Source organism: Felis catus, chromosome C1 (assembly GCF_018350175.1).
Source record: "Felis catus isolate Fca126 chromosome C1, F.catus_Fca126_mat1.0, whole genome shotgun sequence".
Lineage (NCBI taxonomy): Eukaryota > Metazoa > Chordata > Mammalia > Carnivora > Felidae > Felis > Felis catus.
The window spans coordinates 129,377,363-129,401,216 of NC_058375.1; the positions used below are offsets into that span (position 1 = coordinate 129,377,363).

A 23,854-nucleotide genomic window follows, 5' to 3' on the forward strand; every position below is an offset into this window, starting at 1 on the left:
CTTTAAATTTTTGGATTATTAAATAGGAACTAAGTTCTCTGTTTCTTTTTTGTCTTGTCTCATTACTTACTTCTACCCTTAAACATTTCTTAAGTTTCTAGAATATCATTGGTTACTCTTCTATATTTTTTATTTTCTGTCTACTCATCCACCCTCTTACCTCCCAAGTAATTATTCCCCAAATATTTATTCTGCATTATTTCATTTGGTTTGTCTTCTCTCTTATTGGGTATTTTGGACCTTTTTAATTTTTCTGTTCTAAGTTAATTAAAACAAAAGCATAAACTCCAGGCTAAAAAAGAGCAATTGAAACAACTATGCCATTAAAAACAAGACATAATGGCATTATTACCAGTTGTGTGAGTTTAAGAAACTTCCATTGATAAAATGTGGCCAGGGATATTTCACATAAAGTCAAGGGGCTGCTTACCCAGAGATTATCTTCAGGTTATCATTTATGATTCATTGATAGTCTTTGTATACGGTGGCTCTGCTAGCCATGAATACATCTAACTTTAGTTTCATAAGCCCAAAGTAATTTATCTTTTTTAAAGATGAAGACTAATCAGAACTTCAAGGAACCTTAAAGGTTATCTAGTCTACCTTCTTTCCCCATATTTATATATAGTAGGGGTGGTAGGGGATGGGGGAGGAAGTTTAAAGCAGTTACATCATTTACCTGATGTTATTTACCTAGTAAGAGGCTAAGCTTGTATATAGTGCTCAAGTTTCTCGCTTCTTAGCTTGTTTCTACACTTACGAGAAACTTAGCTAAATGTCCTGTTAAAAGTAGGATTCTGATATCTATCATCTGTGCCTGATGTTACCAATCAAATTGAGCTCTAATATTTTATGTACTATGATTTCAAACCTCCCTTCAAGACCACAGTTGGGTTAAACTGCTTGTTAAATTTCAAGTAAACTAGCACATCAAATAAGCCAACCAATTTGTATAAAATACCTTCCTCCTCCATGTTTGTCAAGAGAAAATGAAGTGGGACTCTTGTAACTATTTGATTAAGATAATTTAATAATATTGTCATTATCATTTACATATATGTTATGCTATGGGGCATATAGCTAAGGATAAGAATAAGGCCAATAAAAACAGTGTTCAAAAGACTACAGACCAGAGTGGAGACTGCTGAAGAATGTTACATACCATAAAATGGGTCCTTGGGATTTTGCTATCGTTTATTCCTCTTTTGTTCATTTGTTTGTTTTTTGGCATAGCACATTCAAAGCAATAAGAATAAAGGGAAATTTAAAAAAAAGCAGAATCATACCCATATATAGAGAATAAATTGATGATTGCCAGAAGGGAGCGGGGTGGAGGTTGAAAAAAGTGGGTGAAGGGGAGGGGAGATACAGGCTTCCAGTTATGGCAAGAGTAAGTCACGGGAATAAAATGCACATTGTTAAGAATATAGTCAATAATACTGTAATAGTGATATATCAGGACAGACGGCAGCTACACTTGTGGTGAACACAGCGTAATGTATAAACTTTTCAATTCACTATGTTGTACACCTAAAACTAATGAGACATTGCGTGTCAACTATACTCAAATAAAAAATAAAAAATAAATTAAAAAAAAAAGAATAGGGGTGCCTGGTAGTTCAGTCAATTGAGTGTCTGACTCTTGATTTCTCTTCAGGTCATGATCTCATGGTTCGTGAGTTTGAGTCCTGACTCAGGCTCTATGCTGACGGTGCAGAGACTGCTCGGGATTCTCTCTTTCTTTTTCTGCCCCTTCCTCACATTCTCTCTCTCTCTCTCTCTCTCTCTCTCTCTCTCTCTCTCTCTCTCAAAATAAACAAATAAATTTTGTTTGTTAAGAATAAACAAGAGAAACCCTTTCCTTTATGACCTAGCATGGACATTATTATATTAATAGGTGATAGGAAGAATACAGAATCGCTCCACTTTTTGTTGGTTCCAGAGTTTTCTAATATGGAAAATAATCTTCATGTTGATAAGGTACAGAGTGGTAAGAAGTAGTATGATATAATTTTTAAAAATAGTCCATGGAGTTAAACAACATGAATTTTAATCCAGATTCTTCTCTCATGAGATATATGATCTTGTACAATGTATTTGTTCTGAGTCTTGCTTGATGATATCAATAGTTCCATTCCCAGAGGATTAGGAGTATAATGAGATAATGTGTGAAAGGTACTTTGACACAGAAACAGCTTATAGAGGACAGAATAGAGGACAGAAACCCCAATAGGTAAGAGAACATCTCAACCCCTCCTTAATAGAGGACAGAAACCCCAATAGGTAAGAGAACATCTAAGAATTCTAATTAAGACAATCTTTCACAGCCTAGAAGAATCATATTGGAATATACCAAAATAATTTATAAGAGCAATGATGTTATTGCCAGGAAACTTTGAGAAGTCATGGCAAATGACAGATGTGTCAGACAGTTGCTCCCATTTTCAAAAAAGAGGGGGAAAGAGGGCTCTTAAAATTTAGTTAATTCCTACCAGCCAGCTAAATGTTTAATCCCCAGGGACATTCCAGATGCATTTTGGATTATGAAACAGATATTCTATTTGCAATTTTATTTTTTTAATGTTTATTCACTTTTGAGAAAGAGAGAGAGAGAGAGAGAGACTGTGTGTGTGTGTGTGTGTGTGTGTGTGTGTGTGGGTGGGTGTGTGTGTGTATGAGTGGGGGAGGGGCAGAAAGAGAGGAGGACAGAGGATCCAAGCAGGCTCTGAGCTGTCAGCACAGAGCCCAACATGGGGCTCAAACTCCGTGAGATCATGACTTGAGCAGAAGTCGGAAGCTCAACTGACTGAGCCACCCAGGCGCCCCTCTATTTGCAATTTTAAAAGGAAGTTGTGATTGCTAAAACCAGCATTCAGTTAAGTGCAAGTCATGCTGAAAGCAACAAGATTTCCCTTTTTTGAAGAGGCTGAAAGATTAATCAGAGAAATGCCAAAATGCCATAGACATGGTGTATCTGCATTTTAACAGGGCATGTGGCAAAGGTTTTATAAACCTTTCTTATGTTAATGTGAATTATGACTGTCCAGAGGAATCTGTTGAACTCGGGGCTTTTTTTGTTTTTGGGTTTTTTTTTTTTTGGAAAGCAGTAGTAACATCTGAAAAAACTCGGATTGGACAGAACATGGTTGGGAAATATTAGCCTAATCTGTACTGCTTAGGCAACTTTTGGGAGACTGTGTTTATTTCCAAACACCATTTTTTTAAAAAAAATATTTATTTATTGGGGGGGGAGGGGCAGAGACAGAGAAAGAGGATTTAAAGAAGGATCTGTGCTGACAGCCCGGTGCAGAGCTTGAACTCACGAACCCTGAGACCATGACAGAAGTCAAATGCTTAACCTCTTAACTAACTGAGCCCCCCCACAACACCAATTTTTTAAAGAAAACCTGACAAATTCGTTTGTCCAAAGGCGGAAACTAGCATAATGGATTATATAAAGCTATACTGGAAAGGAATGATTAGTAACTGTTACGGACCAAGTATTTGTGTAACCATCAAATCACATGTTGAAAGCTTAAGCCCCAATGTTATAGTATTAGGAGGTGGGGGTCTTTGAAAAGTGATTAGTTCATGAGTGTAGGGCCCTCATGAGTAGGATTAGTGCTCTTAGAAAAGAGATTCCAGGGAGCTTTCTTGTCCCTTTTAACATGTGAAAAGGCAGTGAGAAGATGACTATGCAAAGAAATGGGTCCTCCCCAGACACCCAATCTGCCAGCACCTTGATCTTGGCCTTCCCAGGCTGTAGAATTCTGAGAAACAAATGCTCCTTGTTTAAGCCACTTAGTGTATGGCATTTTTGTGATAGCAGCCCAAATGGACGAAGAATTATGGAACTACGAAACAGACACCTTTGAGAGTAGGGCTATCCTATGAGCTGATTTCAAATTTTTCAATAAGTGTTATATGGGGAAGAAACTAGAATCCTTCCATTCAGTTTAAGCAGTACCCTGTATAAGTTACAGGGAGGCAGATTTGGGCTGAACATAGTTTGTGAGAGCACTGGTTAGGGATTTGAAATATTAGAATTACATTCCCAGTCCTGCCCCTTCCTTGCTAAGCATGCTTGAGCAAAGGACCCAACCTCTCAGAATCTCAGTTTTCTCATCTGTAAGATAGGCAAGCCCACAGAGGTGCTTCAAAGTGAAAAATCCTCTACTAAGTTAGAAAAGATCCATATAATTCCTGGCACATAATAAGAACTCGATAAATGGAATCATAGTTGTATATTAACAGAGTCCCCCAATAATGTAAAGGATGAAGAGTATCTGACGGTAGAGAGTAGCTCAATAGTGAAAATGATAAAGTACAATTTTAGTCATTTAAAATAACTGAAAGCCTACTGTGGGCAGCACACATCATGGAGAGTTGTGATTCAATTCCTGTCTCTATTAGCTAGCAATCACATAGGGACTAGCAGGGGGGACGAGGCAAGTATGTTAGTAAACCCTAACATAAGGACAAATGCCATCAAAGTTGTAAGAGGCTGAAAGTTAAGAGCACAAGGGCTAATAATCCTTTTGGGGGGAATATGGAAGGCTTAATGGAAGTGGTAGCCTATGAAGAGTAGGAATATTTTCAGTGGGTGGGGTAAGAGGAGGAACTGAAGGAGGGGCCGTTATGTGCAGAGGGGTAGGAAGGAAAGCACAGGGATACATCCAGAGAAGCAGCAGAGTTGGAAGGGACACACTGGCAAGTCCAAAGGAAAATGAAACAGAAGTCTGGATGATTTGGGGCAGGGGGAGAGGGTGGTGGGCAAAGAGTGAGTCTTGGACTTAACTTGGGGTATGGTGGAGAGACAGTACACATTTTGCAGGGAGAGGAGTGACTTTATCATTACTGTGCTTTAAAAAACTGAATTTGGCAGTGGCAATAAAATTGGGGAGGATCTGTGCGACTCCTAAGGCACGAAGGCCAGGAAGAAAATAGCAGAGTAGGTCAACAACAACAGCAACCAGAATCTCAAGTAGGACAGAGGCCCTGAGAACGGGGAGGAAATCCTTAATGAAACATAAATGAAGGGCTGACTGTTGGAGAAAATTTGACAAGGGACGCAGGTGATGGTCTCAGGTGAAGAATGAGTTTTAATTAAAAGCAGGTTTTAGTAGGCACTTTTGAAGTTAAGGTCAATGACATTTCTTCACAGCTGAATACACCCTTACTAAATATTTGTTTAGTAGATGAATATGTAAATGAATGATTTGGATTGAGTGCTTAAGAAAAGAGCAGAGGTGGTAATGAAGAACCAGAAGCTTGTGAGAGTCAGTTTGAGGAAGACAGGGCTGGTTGGATAGACATGGCAGTTGAGTAGCGTATATTTGTATGTGTGTAGCCCTAGGAGCTAAGTTAGCGCCTGGTGGTCAAATCCAGCCCAGCAACTTGTTTTTGTGCAGCCCATGAGCTAAGAATAACTTACATCTTTCCATGACTGGAAAAAATCCAAAGAAGAGTAATATTTCATGACATGTGAAAATGACATGAAACTCAATTTCAGTGTTTTTGTTTGTTTGTTTTGTTTCTCATCCAGAAGGGACCAGCTTGCATTTTATGGGAGCAGTAACAATGTGCTAAGCATAAGGTACTTGTTATCCACATAATTCTCACTAAAACCCTATCAGATTTTACTTCATTGTTCCCAGTTTACTGATGAGCAAACAAACTTGTCTTTCAGCCAAGGACACATAGTTACACACTACACCCACATGAATCTGCTTTTCCGGGTTTCCCATTTTCTCCTAGGATAAAAGCACAGTTCTAAGAGTAGTGGGACCATGAGTGCTTAATAAAAAGGGTTTGTTGAATGCTTGAAGGGCAGTTTTGGAGCTGAATCAGAGCAGAGGAATGGCTTAGGCAGATACATTTCTAAGAGAGGCATATGAATTCACTCATTAATTCTTACAACTCTTCCATGAGTTGGATACTATTATTAACATCCTGTGCTGGAGAAGGAGTGGTCTTCTTCAACACCACTTCCCAAGTAAAAGCTCTGGCACATGAACACTCTAACACTGTGGGTCTCTGATAGGTGACACCACTAGGCTGCCAGAGGTTCATCCAACCCTAAGTATCTAAAATCTCATGTTCAGAAGAATTTAGGGAATGATTTTTAGGGACTTGGCTTTTACCCCTTCTCCTGCATTTTGTGCCCTAAGACTACTCTCATTCCCCTGATTCTTCCCCATACTCCAGCAGGCTTCTCACACCTTCCAATTAATAGTTTCCGGGTCCCTCCAGGATGGTTTCTGCTAAGGAGACTTCCTGAATCACAACAAACCAGCATTTGAAGAAACGCAGTGGAGGAGTGTAAAAAGTTCATCTTCTGAGAAGGGGGAAGGCAAGAAATTCCCCTGTAGAAAGCATGGAGGCGGACATCCATCTTCTGTCAAAGATTTCAGCAGGGGTGTATTTCTGAAAGTGGTTTGTAGCCTTGTAACTGGCTGTTTACCCTGTGTTTGTCGCCTTTGGCCCTTAAAGCAGCCACTGTCCCACTTGGAATTCACTCCTGGCAAAGGCTGACAAAACAGGAAGTGATTAGAATGGGATCAGTTTTTACGACTTTCTGAACTTCAGACGTTTAAAAACAAGTTATAACAGTGGATTTATTGCTTTGCTTTACCACCTCCGTTTCTTATAAAGGAACACTGCAGGGGTTAAAGTATCAGCTCAAAGTCCTGCACAAATAACTGACGTAAGAATGTGATTTACACCAGCCTTCGTTGCATGTTAAAACTCAAAGCAGGCTTTTCTGGCATGGTGGGGGGGGGGGGGGGGAGTGGTGTGAGAAGTGGGGATAGGAATTGGTGGGGGTGAGTAGAGAGAAAAGGAACTGGGAAGAGGAGGGGAAGTTAAAGCTTCCCCTCCTTCTCTGCCTTCCATCAGAAACCAAACATGGCATCTTCCATGAGGAGCCTGTTTTCTGACCACAGCAGATACGTTGAATCTTTCCGGAGGTTTCTCAGCAGTTCCACGGAACACCAGTGCATGCAGGAATTCATGGACCAGAAGCTGCCAGGCATAATAGCAAGGTAACAAAAAAAGGACGTTTTTGTCAGAGCCAAGCCTCGGGCTCTTTCTATGCGGTGATAGATGGGTCTAGCCCAGCCCTGCAGGCTGGGCGAGGGGATAAGAAGGAGCTACTGATAGCAGCTGCCGCCTGGCGCTCCTCGCCCCCCTGGCGCCCCTTCTCCTGCGGCGCTTTAGTTAGACGCTCGCTTTCAACGTTCACAGGCTCTGATTTGTGCAGTGTTTCCAGCCGCGCCGAGATAAGCGTTAACCATTTGAAGGCACACATCCATATGTTCATTTGGGAGAAGATACAGATCTTTGAGCTCAGATTTTTCAGCCCTCCTCCAGATTTTATGTGTCTCAAAAAAACCCCAAACGGAGAGTCTAGTATTCTTTTCGTTAGAATCAAATATAAATAATTACCAACTCCTGTTTGCCCCTGAGGATTGATTGCTTCTCAGTTCTCCTAATGTCCATTTAAATTCACTTCTGTACTCATTATTATAGTTATCACTCCAAAAAAAAATGTCTTTTCCTTTCAACTTAATATTAGCAATGTGGTTCTTTAAAAAAAAAAAGCATTTTTCCATTATCAGTGAAACTCACTAGCTCCTATCCTTCTTGCAGACTTCTTTTTTTGGTGATTAATGTGTTCAATTTGTGCCAGAGCTGATAAGCATTACGAGAGTAAAAGATTCCACATGCTAAAGATAATCAAATCACCTATCTGGAGGTGGATTGCTGTAACTTACTCTGCTTCAGGAAATAATGATAGAAAACTGGGAAGAAATGACTGACTGTGGATCCAATTTACAACAGCAACAGAAACTGATATTTTATCTTTTGCTGGATTTCTCTATTGTAGGCCTGACATTCTTTCACCAGGACAGTACCTCTGCCTGATCAGAGCAGGCATTGCTGGATGTGTAGGGGATTCCATTCCCCTATTTTTCTTTTTACTGTTAAATTTTTTTTTAATGTTTATTTATTTTTAAGAGAGAGAGAGACAGCCTGACAGAGTGTGAGTGGGGGAGGGGCAGAGAGCGAAGGGAACACAGAATCCGAAGCAGTGTCCAAGCTCCAAGCTGTCAGCACAGACAGTCATGGGGCTCAAACTCATGAACCTCAAGATCATGACCTAAGCTGAAATAGGATGCTTAGCCCACTGAGTCACCCAGGCGGCCCTCCCTTTCTGTTTTTTTGTGGTTCAGTTTTTACTTTTTTTTTACGTTTATTTATTTATTTTGAGAGAGGGAGAGAGTGCATGCTCAAGTAAGCAGGGGAGGGGCAGAGAGTGAGGGAGAGAACCCCATGCAGGCTTTGCACTGTCACTGCGGAGCCCAACACCTGGCTCAAACTCACAAACTGTGAGATCATGACCTGAGCCGAAACCAAGAGTCAGACTCTTAACCTACTGAGTCACCCAGGTGCCCCATGGTTCAGTTTTTAAATGTTTTTTTTTTTTAATTTTTTTTTCAACATTTATTTATTTTGGGGACAGAGAGAGACAGAGCATGAACGGGGGAGGGGCAGAGAAAGAGGGAGACACAGAATCGGAGACAGGCTCCAGGCTCTGAGCCATCAGCCCAGAGCCCGACGCGGGGCTCGAACTCACGGACTGTGAGATCGTGACCTGGCTGAAGTCGGACGCTTAACCGACTGCGCCACCCAGGCGCCCCTTAAATGTTTTTTTAATAGAGTATTATATAATTTATTACTAATTAATAAGTAATAGATAATGATGCCAAAATCAAAGCATACAGTACATTCAGATAACTTCTTCTCTAGGAACTAATAATTTACTTTTTTGGGTCTTTTTGCTCATTTATAAAATTAAAGGTAATGACTTAATTTCCGAATTCTTTTGTAGTACTAAAGGTCTGTGTTCATGTCTGTACTTTATCCAGATCCTTGGTTTTGTTCGGTCATCAGTGGCTTGAATAGGTACCATGGATGGTTATAACATAATGAATGATGACCCCTATCTTCACAGGGTATACAATCTAGTTGGAAATCTTGAATATAGAATTTCTGACAGACTGTAGAACTTTCAAAGGCATAATTAAATTTGCATTGCAGTGGTAAAAATACTGAAAATATTGCAGAGGTAAAAATTCCTAGCCCTACTCACTCCCATCTGATTCCCACTCTCCAGAAGCAACCACCTTCAACACTTTGAAATATTTCAGTTGTTTCTTATGAAATTTTCTTTCCTAATTCTAAATATCATGTTATTCTTGTCTTTCTTAATTTTACTGCATTAAAATAGCTAAATACGCACATTTCCTCCCCTATCATGTCAGTATATTTATTTTTTTAATTTAAAAAAAAATTTTAATGTTTATTTATTTCTGAGACAGAGAGAGACAGAGCATGAGTGGGGGAGGGACAGAGAGAGAGGGAGACACAGAATCCGAAGCAGGCTCCAGTCTCTGAGCTGTTAGCACAGAGCCTGACGCAGGGCTCGAACTCACAGACCGTGAGATCATGACCTGAGCCGAAGTCGGTCGCTCAACTGACTGAGCCACCTAGGCACCCCTCATGTCAGTATATTTATGTCAAAATTTTTGGTTAAATAATTTGAATGTTTATATCATTTTGCCTATGTACATATTATTCATAATTGAATGATGAGTTATACTACAATCACATTTCCTTTCAGGTATTTTTTTGTTTTTCCTAGAGATAACTATTGTTTTTATTTTAGTTTCTTTTCTTAGTTTTCCATATATCTACTGATGTGAAAATGTTGGGGTTTGGGAAGGAACAGATAAGAAAGAATTCTTGAGACGTCTTTGGTGCAAAAGGTGTTTTTAAAATTTTTAATTATTTAATTTTTCATATTTACTTATTTTGAGAGAGAGAAAGAGGGGTGGGGAGGGGCAGAGAGAGGCGAGAGAGACTCCAGAGCAGGTTCCATGCTGTCAGTGCAAAGTCCTACACAGGGCTTGATCTCACAAACCATGAGATCATGACCTGAGCCAAAATCAAGAGTCAGACACTTAACTGACAGAACCACTCAGGTGCCCCAAAGAAGGTGGTTTTATTAAAGCACAGGGACAGGACCCATGGGCAGAAAGAGCTGTACAGGGGTTATGAGGAGTGGCTGATTATATACTTTTGAATTGGAAAGGGGTTAGAGATAGCATTACGTGTCTAAAAATTTGGAAGCAATGTTTCCAGGACCTTGAGGAACTAGCTTTTGTTAGGAAAAGGTCATTTACTACTATTTAGTTAAACCTTAGTCAAGAGACCCTTCAGATGTATATCAAAGGACCATCTGCTTGGAGGATGATTGCTAACATATATCTGGAGAGAGTAGAGAGAAAGGAAGCTTCCAAAGGAATTTTTATATATTAAAGGAGACTTCTAGAATCCTGAAGTTCAGGCTAATGTGAAGCCAAGGCTGCCTTTTGCCCTTAGCAAAATATTAACATCGAGGTAGCTAAGCTCCTTGAGGAAGGTCACTCTGTCTCAAGGACATGTCAATGGGCTGTGAGTTGTAAAGGAAATTTAATTTTTTTCTTTTGTTTCATTCTCCACATCACTATCACTACTTATACCCCAAGCAGAAGTATTAATCCTCTCAATACAGTCCAGCAGATCAAGACATCTGTTAACTTTTCCCCATGGGAACGTCTATTCTGGAGCTCTGTTCATTTTTTCAGTCTGTGGTGATTTGCTCTCCGTCTGCTATACAATTATTAAGATAATTTATTTCACCTTCTAGATATTCTCTTCCCTTCTCTGCAATATTGGATTCCCTAATTCTAGATCTCATGCCATTCTTTTCTTGATTTCTTTTGGATTGGAAACAATCCCCTATCTGTAGGTGAAGCATGGGGTGGGGAGAATTCCAGTATAGCTGTAAATAATAAAGTTTTTTGTTGTTGCTATATGTAATGCATTTAGAGCCTTGACTCTAAAGTCAAGTAGTAAGTAGTAAGTGGTAAGTTTTCAATAATTATTAATCATTACAATATATGAAATGGGATAATAATAGTGTCTAACTCATAGAAGAGTTGTGAAGTTTCCGAGTGAAATCACTTAGCTGTGCCTGGAATAATAATAATTGCTAATATGTGTTGAGTGCTTGTCATGTACAGACATATTTCTAAGAGATTTACATGAATTAAATAATATAATACAACTCCTCCTTAAGCCAGCTACTATTATTACAGTCCTACATAGTAGATGGTATTATTATCCTATTTCATAGGTAATAAAGATGCAGAGAAATTAGACAATTTGCTCAAGGTAACATATTAGTAAGCTGGGATTTTGACCTTGGTGCTCTGCTTCATAGCTTCCCTGTGGTATCTACAATATAAAGCAGTTTTAAGAATTAACCAAGAGCATAGATAGAGATGGGTGTATCAGCACTATGATTATGAATGGGAAGATAATTAGAACTAAGAAAGGCAACTCATTCATATGTGCTCTTGACTCTATCCTTTCCAGTTTTCTTAAAAACCTTGCTTCAATCTCTGTTTTTGTCATACTACTCTGTGTAGGCTCTTTCACTTCAGGGGGAAGAAAAATCTAAAGTGCAAAGAAACAAGCACTACTCTTTCAGTTCCTGCTTCCTTTTCCCATTCTTACTCTTTCGTCCTATGTCAACAATCTCTAGCTTCTTCCTCTTTATTTAGTTTGCTTTTAATCTCACTGCCATCAGACTTGTGCCCTCAACCTTCTTTTAAAACTATTATCAAAGATATTCATATTGCCAAATTCATTGGAGATGATTCCTCCTTTATTTTTTGGTAGTACACTCGGCTACTGTTGACACTACCTATGGCTTTCTCAGAGTTTCTCTAATTCTATCCTCTATGAGCTTTATTGTTTTCCTCTTTGTCCCCTTTGTGGGTTCCCCATAATGCAGTGACTTTTAAAAGTTGACATTGCATATCATCCCACTGATCATCTAATTCTTTGTAATATGCTTGGGTGATAAAATCTAGTCTCCTAGTTTTGACCATTAGCTTTATGATGCTAATTCTCCAGAATACATCATCGACCCTGATCTCTCTCCCACTCAGCTTAAATCTTGCATATCCAAATGTCTGTAGATACATATTTATTAAAAACATTCTTGAGGGATTTTATCAAGAAAGGATGCTGTATTTCGTCAAAGGCTTTTTCTGCATCTATTGAGAGGATCATATGGTTTTTATCCTTTCTTTTATTAATGTGATGTATCACGTTGATTTATTTGTGGATATTGAACCAGCCCTATAGCCCAGGAATAAATCCCACTCGATTGTGGTGAATAATTCTTTTAATGTATTGTTGGATTCAGTTTGCTAGTAGCTCGTTGAGAATTTTTGCGTCCATGTTCACCACGGAAATTGGTGTGTAGTTCTCCTTTTTAGTGGGATCTTTGTTTGGTTTTGGAATCAAGGTAATGCTGGCCTCATAGAACGAGTTTGGAAATTTTCCTTCCATTTCAATTTTTTGGAACAGTTTCAAAAGAATAGGTGTTAACTCTTCTTTAAATGTTTGGTAGAATTCTCCTGGAAAGCCACTCAGCCCTGGACTCAAGAAAGTAGGGAAAGAAACACCTCATGATAATAAAGGCCATATACAAGACCCACAGCTAATATTATCCTCAATGGGGAAAAACTGAGAGCTTTCCCCCTAAGGTCAGGAACACAACAGGGATGTCCACTCTCACAATTGTTGTTCCATATAGTGATGCAAGTCCTAGCCTCAGCAATCAGACAACAAAAAGAAATAAAAGGCATTCAAATCAGCAAGGAAGAAGTTAAATTTTCACTCTTTGTAGACGATATTATACTCTACATGGAAAACCCAAAAGACTCCACCAAAAAACTTCTAGAACTGATAAATGAATCCAACAAAGTCACAGGATATAAAATCAATGTACTGAAATCTGTGGGCATTTCTATACACCAATAATGAAGCAGGAGAAAGAGAAATGAAGGAATCAATGTAATTTACAATTGCACCAAATACCACAAAAAACCTAGGAATAAACTTAAGCAAAGAGGTAAAAGATCTATACGTTAAAAACTACAGAAAGTTGGGGCGCCTGGGTGGCGCAGTCGGTTAAGCGTCCGACTTCTGCCAGGTCACGATCTCGCGGTCCGGGAGTTCGAGCCCCGCGTCGGGCTCTGGGCTGATGGCTCAGAGCCTGGAGCCTGTTTCCGATTCTGTGTCTCCCTCTCTCTCTGCCCCTCCCCTGTTCATGCTCTGTCTCTCTCTGTCCCAAAAATAAATAAACGTTGAAAAAAAAAATTAAAAAAAAAAAAACTACAGAAAGCTTATGAAAGAAATTATAGAAGACACAAAGAAATGGAAAAACAATCCATGCTCATGGATTTGAAGAACAAACATTTTTAAAATGTTGATACTGCCCAAAGCAATCTACATAACCAATGCAATCCCTATCAAAATAATACCAGCATTCTTCACAGAGCTAAAACAAACAATTTTAAAATTTGTATGGAACCAGAAAAGACCCCAAATAGACAAAGTAGTGTTAAAAAAAGAAAAAGAAAGCTGGAGGCATCAGAATTCCAGGCTTCAAGCTGTATTACAAAGCTGTAATCATGAAGACAGTATGGTACTGGCACAAAAACAGATACATAGGTCAATGGAACAGAACAGAAAACCCAGAAATGGACTCACAAACGCATGGAAAACTAATCTTTGACAAAGCAGGAGAGTATCCAATGGGAAAAAGACAGTGTCTTCAGCAAGTGGTGTTAGGAAAACTGGACAGCAACATGCAGAATGAACCAGGGTACTTCCTTACACTATACACAAAAATAAACTCAAAATGGTTGAAAAACCTAAATGTAAGACAGGAAACCATCAAAATCCTAGAGGAGAAAACAAGCAACAATCTCTTTGACCTCGGCCACAGCAACTTCTGAGTATACCTGTCTGCAGAGGGAAGGGAAACAAAAGCAAAAATGAACTATTAAGATCTCATCAAGATAAAAAAGCTTCTGCACAGCAAAGGAAACAATCAACAAAACTAAAAAGCAACTAACTGAATGGGAGAAGGTATTTGCAAATGACATGTTGGGTAAAGGGTTAGTATCAGAAAATCTATAAAGAATTTATCAAAATCAACACCCAAAAAACAAATCATCTAGTGAAGAAATGGGCAAAAGACAGGAACAGATACTTTTTGAAAGAAGACATCCAGATGGCTAACAGACACATGAAAAGATGCTCAACATGATTCATCATCAGGGAAATACAAATCAAAACCACAATGAAATGCCACCTCACACCTATCAGAATGGCTAAAATTAACAACTCAGGAAACAACAGATGTTGGCAAAGATTCAGAGAAAGGAGAACACTTTTGCAGTGCTGGTGGGAATGCAGATTGGTGCAGCCACTCTGGAAAACAGTATGGAGGTTCCTCCAAAGAGGAACTACCCTATGACCCAGCAATTGCACTACTATTTATCCAAAGGGTGCAGGTGTGCTGCTTCAAAGGGGCACATGCACCCCAATGTTTATAGAAGCACTATTAATAATAGCCAAATTATGGAAAGAGCCCAGATGTCCATCGACCAACAAATGGATAAAGAAGATGTGGTGTATATATATATACAATGGAATATTAGCAATATAAAAGAATGAAATCTTGCCATTTGTAACAACATGGATGGAACTAGAGTGTATTATGCGAAGCAAAATAAGCCAAAGGAAGATAAATATCATATGATTTCACTCATATGCGGAATTTTTTAAATTTTTTTACTCATATGCAGAATTTAAGAAACAAAAGAGATGAACATATGGGAAGGGAAGGAAATATAAGATAAAAACAGAGGGAAGCACACCACAAGAGACTCTTAAATAAAGAGAACAAACTGAAGGTTGCTGGAGGGGTGTGAGGGAGGGATGGGCTAAACGGGTGATGGACATTAAGGTGGGCACTTTTTGGGATGAGCCCTGGGTTTTATACATAAGTGATGAATCACTAAATTCTACTCCTGAAATCATTTAAATGAAATCTTGGATTTAAATAAAATTAAAATGATTTTTTAATCATTTAAAATGCAAATGGATTGGATTTAATCCAAGTGCTGCAAGTATTTTATTCTTTTTAATGCGGTTGTAAATGGGATTGCTTTCTTGAGTTTTCTTTCTGCTAGTTTGTTGTTAGTGTACAGAGAGGGTATAGATTTCTGCAGTTCATTTTGTATCCTAAAATTTTACTGAACTTATACTTTTAATAGTCTTTTAGTGGAGTCTTTAGGGTTTTCTATATATAGTGTCGTGTCCTCTGTAAATAGTGGCAGTTTAACTTTTTCCTTACCAACTTAAATGCCTTTATTTCTTTTTCTTGTCTGATTGATTGCTGTGCCTAGGACTTCAGTATTGTGTTGAATAACAGTTGTAAGAGTGGAAATCTTTGTCTTATTGCCGACATTAGAGGGGAAGCTTTCAGCTTTTCACGAGAGTATGATGTTAACTGTGGGTTTTTCCTATTTGGCCTTTATCATGTTATGGTATGTTCCCTTTAAGCCCACTTTGTTGAAAATTTTTATCATGAATAAATGTTTAATTTTGTCAAATGTCTTTTTTTTGCATCTAATGAGATGATAATATGATTTTTATCCTTCATTTTGTTAATGTGGTATATCATGTTGATTGATTAGCAGATATTGAATCATCCCCATATCCCAGAATAAATCCTACTTGATTGTGGTGAATGATCCTTTTAATGTATTGTTGAATTCAGTTTGTTAATATTTTGCTGAGAATTTATGAATCTATTTTGGATCTTGGCCATTTTGTTTTGTCTTCTTTTGTTTTTGTAGTGTCTTTGTCTGATTTTTATTTTGGTATTAGGGTAATGCTGGTTCCGTAGCATGAATTTGGAAGCATTCCTTTCTCTTCCCTTTTTTGGAATAATTTGAGAAGTATAGGTATTAGCTCTTTAAATGTTTGGCAGAATTCCCCAGTGAATCCTTCTGGTCCTGGACTTTTGTTTGTTGGAAGTTTTTTGATTACTGGTTCAGTTTTGTTGACAGTAATCTGCCTGTTCAGATTTTCTATTTCTTCCTGATTCAGTCTTAGAATCTTCTATTTCTTGGTGTATGATTTGTTGGTATATAATTTTTCATAGTAGTCTCTTATAATCTTTTGTATTTCTATGGTGTCAGTTGTAACTTCTCATTCATTTCTGATTTTATTTGAGTCCTCGCTCCTTTTTTCTTAATGAATCTGGCTAAAGTTTTATGAATTCTGTTTATCTTTTCAAAGAATCAGCTCTTGGTTTCACTGATCTGTCCTATTGTTTTTTAAGTGTTTAATTTATTTATTTCATCTCTGATCTTTATCATTTCCTTCCTTCTACTAATTTTGAATTTTGTTTATTCTTTTCCAAGTTCTTTTAGGTGTAAGATTAGATTGTTTGAGATTTTTCTTGTTTCTTAAGTAGACAAGTAGCACTATAAACTTCTTAGAATTGCATTTTCTGCATCCCAAACACTTTGCACTGTCGAGTTTCCATTTTTATTGTTTTCAGATATTTTTTTTATTTCCTCTTTGATTTCTTAGTTGATCCATAGGGTTTTTTAGTAGCATACTGCTTAGCCTCCATGGTTTTTTTCCCCATTTTTTTCTTGTAATTGATTTCTAGTTTCATATGGCTATGATAAGAAAAGATGTTTGGTACGATTTCAGTTATCTTAAGTGTATTGATACAAGTTTTGTGGCCTACGATGTGCACTTGAAAAAAAAGGGTATTCTGCTGTTTTTGAATGGAATGTTCTGTATATATCTGTTAAGTCCATCTGATCTAATGTGTCGTTCCAAGCCATTGTTTGCTGATTAATTTTCTGCCAGGATGATCTATTCATTGATGTAAAGGTGTTGTAAAGTTCCCTATTATTATTGTATTACTGTTAATTCTTTATGTCTGATAATATTTGCTTTATATATTTAGGTGTTTCTATGTTGGGTGAATAAATATATATAGTTGTTAATTGTTTTTGTAGTTCTTTTTCTCTTGCTCTATTGCCATGTGATTTGATGACTTTCCTTAGTGTAAAGCTTGGATTCCTTTTTCTTTATTTTTTGTGTATTTATTACAAATTTTTGGTTTATGGTTACTATGAGACTCATATATAACATCTTATGTATATATCAGTTCATATTAAGTTTATGGTTGCTTAAGTTCAAACATATTCTAAAAGAAAAACATTTTTACACCCCCTCCACATTTTATGTATATGATGTCATATTGTATATCTCTTTATTCTGTGTAATCCTTAACTAATTTTTGTAGATATGATTTATATATATATATTATATATATATATATAATTTATTTCACTACTTTTGTGTTTCATACTTCATTTTAGCTTTATTTGCTTTTACCAGTGATTTTTTTTTCCTTTCATAATTTTCTTACTTCTAGTTATGGCTTTTTATTTTCCTTGTAAAGAAGTCCCTTTAACATTTCTTGTGTGTCTGGTTTAGTGGTAATAGACTCCTTTAATTTCGGTTTGTCTGGGAAATTCTATATCTCTTATTCAATTTTGAATGTTAACCTTGCAGCTAGAATATTCTTGGTTGTAGGTTTTTTCCTTCTGGCCTGGAAAGTTTCTGGTGAAAAATCAGCTGATAGCCTTATGAGATTTCCCTTTTACACAACTGTTTTCTTTTCTCTTGCTGCTTTTAATATTTTCATCTTATCTTTAATTTTTTTATATTGTAATTATTATGTATCTTGAGATAGACCTCCTCCGCTACATCTTGTTTGGGGCTCTCTGTGACTCCTGGAGCTGTTTCCTCCCACAGGTTGGGGAAATTTTCAGTAATTATTTATTCAATTAAGTTTTCTGCCTCTTCTTTTCCTTCTGGAACTCCTGTAATATGAATGTTGGTACACTTGATGTGCAGAGGACCCTTAACTTCTCCTCATTTTTTAAAAAATTATTTTTTCTTTTTGCTGTTCAGCATTGGGGCTTTTCACTATCCTGATTTCCAGATTGATCTGTTCTTCTGCATCCTCTAATGTGCTGTTGATTCCCTCAAGTATATTTTTCATTTCAGTTACTGTGTTTTCAAACTCTTATTGGTTCTTTTTTACATTTTCTGTCTCTTCACTGAGGTTCTCATGGAGTTCATCCACTCTTCTTCCAAATCTAGTGAGCATCATTATAAACATTACTCACATTTCTTCATCAGGTAGTTTGTTTAGTTCTTTTTCTGATGTTTTGTCTTCTTCTTTTGTTTGGAATATATTCCTGTGTCTTCTAATTTTACCTGATTCTCTGTGTTTATTTCCACACATTAGGTAGACCAGCTATATCTCATAGTTTTGAAAGTAGTGGCCTTGTGTAGGAGGCATCCTGAGGGAGCCAGTAGTGCAATGCCCCCATTCACTAAGGGTACTCTAGGGGTATCCCCTCTGTGGGATACATATGTATTCCTGTTGTGACTAGGCTGAAACTACTATGGGCACACTGATGGGTGGAAATAGCCCATAGCCTGGCTGGCTGGGAGACCAAGCTATAGCTTCTGTGGGCTCACTGGTCAGTGGTATGAGCTCCCAACACAGCCCGCCGAGAGGCCCAGCCACAATTACTGCAGTCATACTGGCAGGTGAGGCTGCCCCCAGTATCCTTGGCACAGAAGTCACTTTGGAGGAGAACTGATATCAGCTGGGGTTGTCTTCTGGGTGTGGTGGGGTATGAGCCGCTTTGTAGGGGTATCTGATGGGGCAGGTCTGGGGGGGCATGCCGGGCAGTGCAAGCAGTAGTTGGAGAGTGTCATCATTGGCCCCTACCAATATCCAGCAAGCTAGGCTGAAGAAGGGCAAGAAAAATGATGCCTTCCAGCATTTCCACTCCTGGAGAAAGCTTCTAAAGGTCCCTGCTCCTCCAACACAAATCCTAAAATTAGTCAAGAAACTTCCTTCCTATATGGTTCAGGCACTTTTCAAATTTCAGTCTCTGTACTGGGTCTCTGATTGAGTGATATTAGGAGCAGAGTCTTGGAGAGCCTGGGTGGTTCAGTCGGTTAAGCGTCCAACTTTTACTCAGGTCATGATCTCAAAGTTTGTGAGTTTGAGCCCTGCATCAGGCTCTGTGCTGACAGCTCGGATTCTGGCGCCTGCTTTGGATTCTTTGTCTCCCTCTCTCTCTGCCCCTCCCCACTCACAGTGTCTCTCTCAAAAATAAATAAACATAAAAAAAAAAGAGCAGAGTCTCAGTTTCCTATAGCCCTCCTGGCTCTCCTGGAGTTGAGTCCTACTGATTTGCAAAGCAAGATGCTATGACAGCTTGTCTCTTTGATATAGGTTCCATGACAGGGGATGCCTCAGGTGGGGCTTGATCTCCTCACTCTTCAGGAAGGATCTCCATGCCTTTGATGTCCTTCCAGCCTGTAGTTGCCATGCTAGGGTGTTGGTTCCCTAACACATCTCTGCCCCTCCTACCCTTCTCCGAAGGGCTTCTTCTTTAAGTCTTTAGCTGTAGAAAATATGTTTTGCTAGTTCTCAGGTTGTTTTCAGGGTGAGTTGTATTATATGTCATTGTGACCTCAGTGTGTCTGTGGGAGGAGATGAGCTTGGGGTCTTCCTACTCTGCCATCTTTCCCTTCTCTTAATATTGGGCTTTATTATCTCACATTTCAACTTTAAAGCAAAGTAGTGTCTTATTCATTTTTATATCCTCAATGCTAAATATAGACACATAATAAATGTTTAATAAACATTTTTCCATTGAAAAGTTAGCAAGGAAGAAGGAAGGCAGATATACAGTATGAATCTCCTTAGCCTTTTTCCCATCTATAACGAATGGCTTATTAGATCACTAGACTCAAAGGCCCACTTTTTCTGTTCTTACTCTCCAAGCAATTTCTAAACAAATGGTGTTTCCTATTTCTGAGATGTTTATAGTAATGTTTCTAAAAGTCTTCCAATCAAGATCATTAATGAGTGGGACATATTTTCTAAAGATTTCTAAAGACACTAGCGTAATCACTGACGTGAGTGTGACCTTTCATGTTGGCCTAGTTTTTGTTCACTATAAATTTTTCTCTTCCACTAGAGTTGATAATCAGATTTTACAAGGCACATGGCAATCTTTTTCTTAAACTATATAATTTTTTTTTCAGGATTGGAGATACAAAATCAGAAATTAAGATTCTAAGCATTGGCGGAGGTGCAGGTATGAATAACACATTTTTAAAATTTGTATTTCACCCCAAACATCATGCTTTTTGATGGCATATTGTTCATTCTTTAAGAAAACTATTTTTCTTTGCTCCTGGAAGAGATTAGCTTATTAAAACTAGTAAGAGCAGGATCACTTCAACTAAGATTAAGGCCCCCATCGTTTTATAACACTTAGGACTTAAGCCTCCATTAGTATCCAGAATATGGATAAGATATGGCTTTTTCATTCTTTTTTATAAGTGGAAAACCACATAGGATGGCTTTGAGGATAACTTTTGTGCAAAATGATCTAACTGTTCACAGTAAAGGGAAATTTCATTAGACATTCCTTAAGCTTGTGCCACTTAAGTGAGGTTCATGGACCGCTTGCAGCTTTGCAAACTTACTGGACCAGGAGGAGGTAAGAATGCACTGGAATGAAAATCAGTGCACAGCTCCCTTCATTGAGAAAGTATCACTATGGGGGAAGATATGTTTAATGACATAGTTAACTTATACTGTTGTGACCCAACTCTGAGTTGCACTGGCTAAAACTATTTCCTTCCTCTGATTCAGTTTCAAAACTGCCCTGCAAACATTCAGCACACTCCCAAACCCACTTTTATAAGCACCTCATGGTCTCTCTACTCTTTGATCTGTGCTTTCATCCTAGGAGAAAATGGGAAATCCGGAAAAGCAGATTGATGTGGGTGTGGTATGAAACGTTGTGCCCTTGGCTGATACATAACTTCTGTATAATCATCAGTAAAATGGAAACAATGAATTATATCGTATAAGGTTGTAGTGAGAATTATATAGATAACATTTATATCATGGTTAGCACATTGTTACTACACCTGTAAGGTACAGGCTGGTCCTTCAAAAATAAAACAAAACATTTCACGTGCAGACTTCGCCTCATATCAAACTCCTGAGTAGCATTTGTTTTATTTTTAACTTGCTAGTCATCTGGAGATCTGATTTAATATATCAATATATAAAATAGAGTTACATATATTATTCACATATTTATATCTTTCTTTATTTTCTTTTGACTGAGCAATGGCTTAGTATTGGTTACTTCTTGGTAACAAGTCAACAGTACACTACAACTTTTTATATAGTGCCAAGTGTTAATCTCTTTAGTTTCTTAAGTACTCTAGTGACACATGAATGAGTGAAATTGTGGCCCATGTTTACACAAAGATAACCAGGAGCCCTCTAGTGGAATAGAATTACTAGTTTTATGTAATCATTTCTTCATTTTTTTCATAAAATATACTGTGTGTGATATAATGTAATGAGGGCTAACTCTTAAAATAATTTTTCTTTATTATCATCTTTCACCAAGAAAATAAAAACCAACAAGGACAAATAATGAAAGATATTATCATGAATGATATTATAGAGACTGTTTAAGCTAAAGTACCCTCTCGTTGCCTACTGATATTCTAAGTCCTAAGGATTATAAAAGGGAATTCGTTTCACCAAGACAGTCCTTTCCAGTGAGTTTTACATATTAGTTTCAGGCATCCAACAGTCACTGAAACTATCGTTTGGTAGTGTCACTTGTGCTTGGACAAGAAGTGAAGCCCCACAAGGAAAAGTAATTAAAAACAATCTCTATCATGGCCAAGTTAATTGACCTTTTAATATAAAGTTAATTGAATTTCTAATGTAAATTTATCCAGATGCTTATAAGCTATCTAGAGAAAGGAACATTTGGCCCGCACAGTGATTCCTTACATAAAGGTGCACATAGGAGCTAATATAGAGAACTTACCAAAACAAAGGTAGCAACACTTGGAGTTTTTCTGACTGAGCACTAACACTGTATTAGTAACAGGCTCTGCCTTGGATAGAATATGGGTGCCTTTTAAGGTTATTCTTCCTAAGAAGCTGATCAGAAATAGAAGAACTCCAAGGGAAATTCAAATTATAGATAACTTAGTTTTCTCTGCTCCAGTAAATAAGCTACGTGAAATTAAAATTGATTTATTTAAAATTCCTAGGTCTACATGTTCCTGGCATGAAAGAAGCAGTGTGTTGTAGGGAAAGGACCCGGTTAAGTAAGTTTGAGTGCTCACATAGAACAGGGAGATGCTCATCTGATAACCTGTCATTGCCTAACTGCAAGCACTGTGCAGAAGAACAATGGATCACTTTACAATGAGATACCTTCTGTCTTTGCCTTAGAGAAATGGTCTCCCCACATGTTCTGCAATCTATAGCATGCCTGAGAGTTTTGCATTGTCCTGTGGCTTCAATATCCTTTCAAGTCAGTCACTGAATTCCAATCCATGGCAAACAAGATCATTGGCCCTATCTAGTACTTGTGCTCAACAATGTATCTTTTTTTTTTTTTTTTAGTTTATTTATTTTGAGAGAGAAAGAGAGAGAGAGAGAGAGAGAGAGAGAGAGAGAGAGAGTAGGGGAGGGGCAGGGAGAGAGAGAGAATCCCAGACAGGATCCACAGTATCAGCGCTGTTAGTGCAGAGCCCCATGTGGGGCTCGAGCTCATGAATCATGAGATCATGGCCTGAGCTGAAGCCAGATGCTTAACTGACTAAGCCACCTAGGGGCTTAGTAACATCCCATAATGTATGTTACAAGGTTCTACTTCGTTTTTAGCTTAGGGACCTCTCTGGTTTCAGTGTTTAAGTGTTCTCTTCCTGGTTGTCCAGATACCTGCAGATCATTTTCTGTATATCTTTGGTGCAAATATTTCCTCTGCATTCATAATGGTGCTACCACTTCTTCCCATCACAACAGAAAAACAAATCAAAAGCAAACAAACTAAAAACCTCTCTAAATGAAATTGATGCTTTTATATCACTTAAGGCTCATGTTCTTTGACAGCCTATCTTTATTTTCAGAAACATGAGCAGGGGGTACATATGCACCCTTTCTGTCTTCTGCCTCTCTTCTGTAGAGGTTGGTGATTGTGTAGAGAGAGATTCCATAGTTTAAGAGAATGTAACATTTTTGAAAAAGGTGTTTGGTTATTCATTTCAGAAGCTGAGAAATTATTAGGGCTCTGAGCACTTCGAAAGAGAGGAAATTCATGGCAAACTTTTTAATGCCTTTTTTAATCTTCCACATCAATTAAATACAATTGATAAATTGCACTGCTAGCCATAGATTATGTATTTAATATTAGGAAAATGTATGAAATACGTATGTGAACCCAAAAATAAAGAGAGAAAATCTGGAGAAAAACATCATGAAAGGAAATACAGACCATGTAGCTTTTACAGAGCCCAAATGGGAAGTATAAAGTTGTGTTGTGTACATTGCATGAGTTTGTGCTTTAATGAAACACGAGGTATCTGGAATTGCTTTATTCAAGGTCTTGAAGTACTCACACTATGTTCACTTCAGCAGTTGTTTTTAGATATTGAGAACAACTGCACTGTATTCTAAATCTCGTAGAATTTTTGGTTCATCCTCAATATTGACAGTTCTTGAAATTAACCACCCAATGGAGCTTCATTATTATTTGTTTTTTAATGAATATTGTGTCTTTATGTTACATAGTACATGGAGAAAAAGAAGCCCATATTCTTTTTTGGTAAAGGAGAATGTTAGTTATTTATAGTGCATGCATTTATTCCTGGAAAAATGTTCCAAAAGGCAGTAATGGGCAATGTATTCTCCTTGCCCTGGGCTCTG

The 23,854-nt window shown here is 37.9% G+C and overlaps 1 protein-coding gene across 2 annotated transcripts in view; it reads left to right on the plus strand.

The window, feature by feature from the left end:
• The first annotated feature begins 6,567 nt into the window (after positions 1-6,567).
• Positions 6,568-23,854, plus strand: part of HNMT (histamine N-methyltransferase) — a 46,223-nt gene continuing 28,936 nt past the window's right edge. The window contains exons 1-3 of one of the 2 annotated variants that reach the window (XM_006935262.4): positions 6,568-6,706; positions 6,898-7,043; positions 20,143-20,195. In XM_006935262.4, the coding sequence (XP_006935324.1) occupies positions 6,907-7,043; positions 20,143-20,195 (190 nt within the window). In that variant the 5' untranslated portion in view covers positions 6,568-6,706; positions 6,898-6,906. Of the gene's footprint in view, positions 6,707-6,810; positions 7,044-20,142; positions 20,196-23,854 lie in introns of those variants that run through there. The other variant, XM_003990738.5, reaches the window with a different exon arrangement.